Source organism: Argopecten irradians, chromosome 14 (assembly GCF_041381155.1).
Source record: "Argopecten irradians isolate NY chromosome 14, Ai_NY, whole genome shotgun sequence".
Classification (NCBI taxonomy): domain Eukaryota; kingdom Metazoa; phylum Mollusca; class Bivalvia; order Pectinida; family Pectinidae; genus Argopecten; species Argopecten irradians.
This window is the reverse complement of record NC_091147.1, coordinates 27235073-27238519: the sequence shown is the minus strand read 5'-3', so window position 1 is coordinate 27238519 and position 3447 is coordinate 27235073. Positions and strand designations below refer to the sequence as shown.

The 3447-nt window shown below is 33.9% G+C and overlaps 1 protein-coding gene across 1 annotated transcript; it reads right to left on the bottom strand.

Annotated features, from left to right (window-relative positions):
• Window positions 1-794: 794 nt before the first annotated feature.
• Window positions 795-2872, bottom strand: LOC138307125 (uncharacterized). The gene is made up of 4 exons (XM_069247755.1): window positions 2444-2872; window positions 2023-2095; window positions 1348-1581; window positions 795-1030 (listed from the first exon to the last, which is right to left on the bottom strand). The coding sequence occupies exons 1-4, from the start codon at window positions 2870-2872 to the stop codon at window positions 795-797; spliced, it is 972 nt and encodes a 323-aa protein (XP_069103856.1).
• Between the last annotated feature and the right edge of the window lie 575 nt (window positions 2873-3447).

Below are 3447 nucleotides of genomic sequence, written 5' to 3'. Positions count from 1 at the left end.
AACGAGTACCGGGTACATTCGGTCATATTATGAAGCCAAGTTGTGGTCTTTATTTTTTCACATTTTTACTGTGTCATTAAAATATATTGAATATTGAAAACAAAGTGCTGGTTTTAATGCTGTAAAGGTATATACCTTAAATTTCTTACCTATAACATGTGCATGTATCATACAGACAGTACAATTTGTTAATTTATGAACCTAACAAGGCTTTTACAACATACTTTTCAAAAAAAATTGTTGACTTTTCAACAATCCTCTGAAAAAAATCAGGATCAAACTATATTCTGTCCACACATAGGTCTTTCTTTGTAAAAAAGACAAAATCACACCATTCTTTCTTACATACACCCATTTGACCTTGAATTTGTGTGTACCATGGTGAACTAATTTTCAGTCTGACATCATCATTTTCATCTAAATATACATGATAACCAGGAACCTTGCAAGCCTCTTTACCTGACTTGTTCTGGTATGAAAAAGAACATTTAATTTCTAATAAACCTTTTTCACAACATTTGCATGAGATAACACCATCTGGTGAAGCACCCATATATGGATGTTCTGCATCAATAAACAGTCCACACATTTCAATATTAGAATGTTGGTGACTTTTAGAGTACAATTCTGTGTATTGCTGTCTCGCTACAGGCTCATAATCCTTTCCAAACTCTGTGGATTTAGCTCTGATGTCACTTTGACCCATCACTTTTTTCAAAATGTAATTATTGGGTTTATCAGGAAACTTAAAGTTTAACACGGATGAAAAAATAGAAGCTGTTATCCTTCCATTCCTATGCTCCATCCATTCTTTCCCTTGTCCTCGAGTGGATTCCTCTATGTCTGTAATCGACAAAGGTAAGCAAAGCCAACCTCAGCCTGACTAATGTCAGAAGAAATTCATGAAACATAGTAAGTTTTCTTGGAGGTCCAGTCTTTTTTCTCCCAGGGTCTTCATGATAAGGGGGCAGATTACAGCTTCCCTGTCCAGACCAGTAATTGAGAACTGGAGATGTTTTCTTCAGAATTCCTACAAAATAAACATAACATTGAAATAGTTACAATAGATTTACAGGTAATTTAATTAATGCAAAATCATAATGTTCATCACAAAAGTCTGTTTATTATACATGCTTGTATGTATATTTTATCAACGGTGCTTCATCCTTAATATATTGTTGCTGCATTTCGCTGAAATATTGAACTATTTTGTATTCATTATCAACTGCTATTTATCCACTTTTTAATATATATTTGCCATGAACTTTGATTTGAAAGATTAGGTCAAACTCCATATACCTGGTATATATAAATTATTATCCAGCTATAAAAACACTCAATCTTTACCAAACAATGTGTTGAGCATTAGTAATGATGGCAGACCAGTGTACTTTCTCACAGTTTCATCAGACTGAGTTATCTTGTTAACAACAGATGGCCTCATGTTTTCTTCGTCACTATCCTCTAAGGACTTTAGTTTTTTCTCAGCTATTTCCATGTCTTCCATAGTAATGGTAGTTTGGACACAAACATCATGCACATCATCTCTAGACTTCTGATATACATGGTCAATCATTATACCTGAAGTGAAATGATTCCAGTTTTAGGATAATAAAACATGCAATATTTTTTTTATTATCAAACATGTGTATGCATACATGTAATATATACACAAACACTGTAAGAAAAGAACATGATGTGAAACATTTAAACTGACAATGTATCATCTAATATTTAGTCACATTTTTGTCACCTCCACATCCATTTGTGTATACATGTACTAGGTTTTTTTTAAAGGGAAATACTTCTTCTAAATGTTTGGGTATATATTGTTGGTATGCATTTACTAAATTATTTTATCTTATATAGGCTGTGTTCTATTGAGAATGTTAACTTTAAACATATTTGTTGAATAAACAGTCACAAAAGGATCAGTCATAAGTTATTCCAACTTAAAAAGCCATCTCCTATCATTATAGTAAAATCAATATATTAGTGATGACTTTCAAGTTTTATTATTACCATCTTTCTGTGGAATCTGTGAGGTCTCAACTATTTCGTCATTTATTACAGGGATAAATATCTTATGACCAACCTGAAAAATAATGTTGACATAATTGTGATGTCAGTAAAGTTGGATATTGCTTTTGGTTAATGATGCTTTCACTTTGAATTTATCATTTTTTAGTTCAAATATGGTTACTATACTTAGTGTTTAATGTGCATAGTACAATACATTATAGTAAAAGATTATTTGGTGATGGCAGCATTAATTGTATTATGACTAAAAATGTGAACATGTTTATTTGTTCACTATAAATAAACAGGTACTCAGGACAACAAAAACATCTTTTTATTTTCCTTGAATGTTAAAATTAACTTATCATGCAAGTAAACACATGGTTGATATTGATTGTGATTAGAATAAATTGGCCCTGTATACCTCATCAGTATCTGGAAAGTCAACAAGCATCATGGCCATTGGCATCTCCTCGGTATGATCTGTACATGTATTTGTCGCTGTGTGCTTTGTCCAGTTCTCTTCATCCCTACACTTACTAAGCTTACTGAGTAAAGGTGCTGATCTTGGATTGCATGACTGTTTATATTTAATATAGGCAAATAGATCGGGATAAGGGTGGTTATCTGTGGGTTTGCCGTCAACAAAATGACGAGAACACAGTCTGTGCCGTTTATTTGGGTCATAGTCCTCTCTTCGCAACAGCTCCAACCATCGTTTTCGGGCTTTCGGCGCTTTCTTTTGAGATGGAAATGGAAAAAATTCAATGCCGCTCATAAAACCATACTTTCCTCTTTTACAATCTGCGGAATTACACCCTTCGGCAACACACCAGCGGTTCGCAGACGGCATTCTGACAGGAGTTGCCAATGTAAACAAGTAGGACCGGAAGTAGGGTACCAGGACTTTTTTGCAAAATCACGTGACGTACGTCATAACTAAACACAAAAACTGTCCGGAAACCGGTAACTCGGAAATCTCGTAATTTGATTAAGGACAATCAATTATCATATTTCTTTGGACATTTTTTCTTGTGATCTGTTTCGTCAAAGCAATGTGTGAAAACAACCCTGACTGCAATGAATTGGAACACTATTAATACATAGTACTTTCCATTTGTAAGTCATGATATTGGGCAAAGTGTGACTGAGATTTGGATGATCTAAGCTAGTCTAGTGTTTGCAATACACCGGTATATTTTGAATCTAATGCCTCATTTTCCGTTTTCTAATATTTATCAACATACACTCCACCAACTCCTTACAGTATCAGGTGGTAGTATCTCTTTGGAGTTTTTTTTATTACTAAGATAAAGAAAAAAAAGTTTCCAGTTAGTCTAACGAATCATCATCTTCGTCTGTTTTGAAGGTTGCCACTGCACACGTGGGTCTGGGAAGTACGACCACCGTATAACTTGATTATCAACA

What these genes read in the sequence shown, in the direction of transcription:
- LOC138307125 (XM_069247755.1), bottom strand. Translation starts at nt 2,872, where the DNA reads ATGCCGTCTGCGAACCGCTGGTGTGTTGCCGAAGGGTGTAATTCCGCA. An exon ending in ACTTTCCAGATACTGATGAG is followed by an intron (nt 2,096 to 2,443) that starts GTATACAGGGCC and finishes ATTATTTTTCAG; the next exon opens with GTTGGTCATAAGATATTTAT. An exon ending in ACAGATTCCACAGAAAGATG is followed by an intron (nt 1,582 to 2,022) that starts GTAATAATAAAA and finishes ATTTCACTTCAG; the next exon opens with GTATAATGATTGACCATGTA.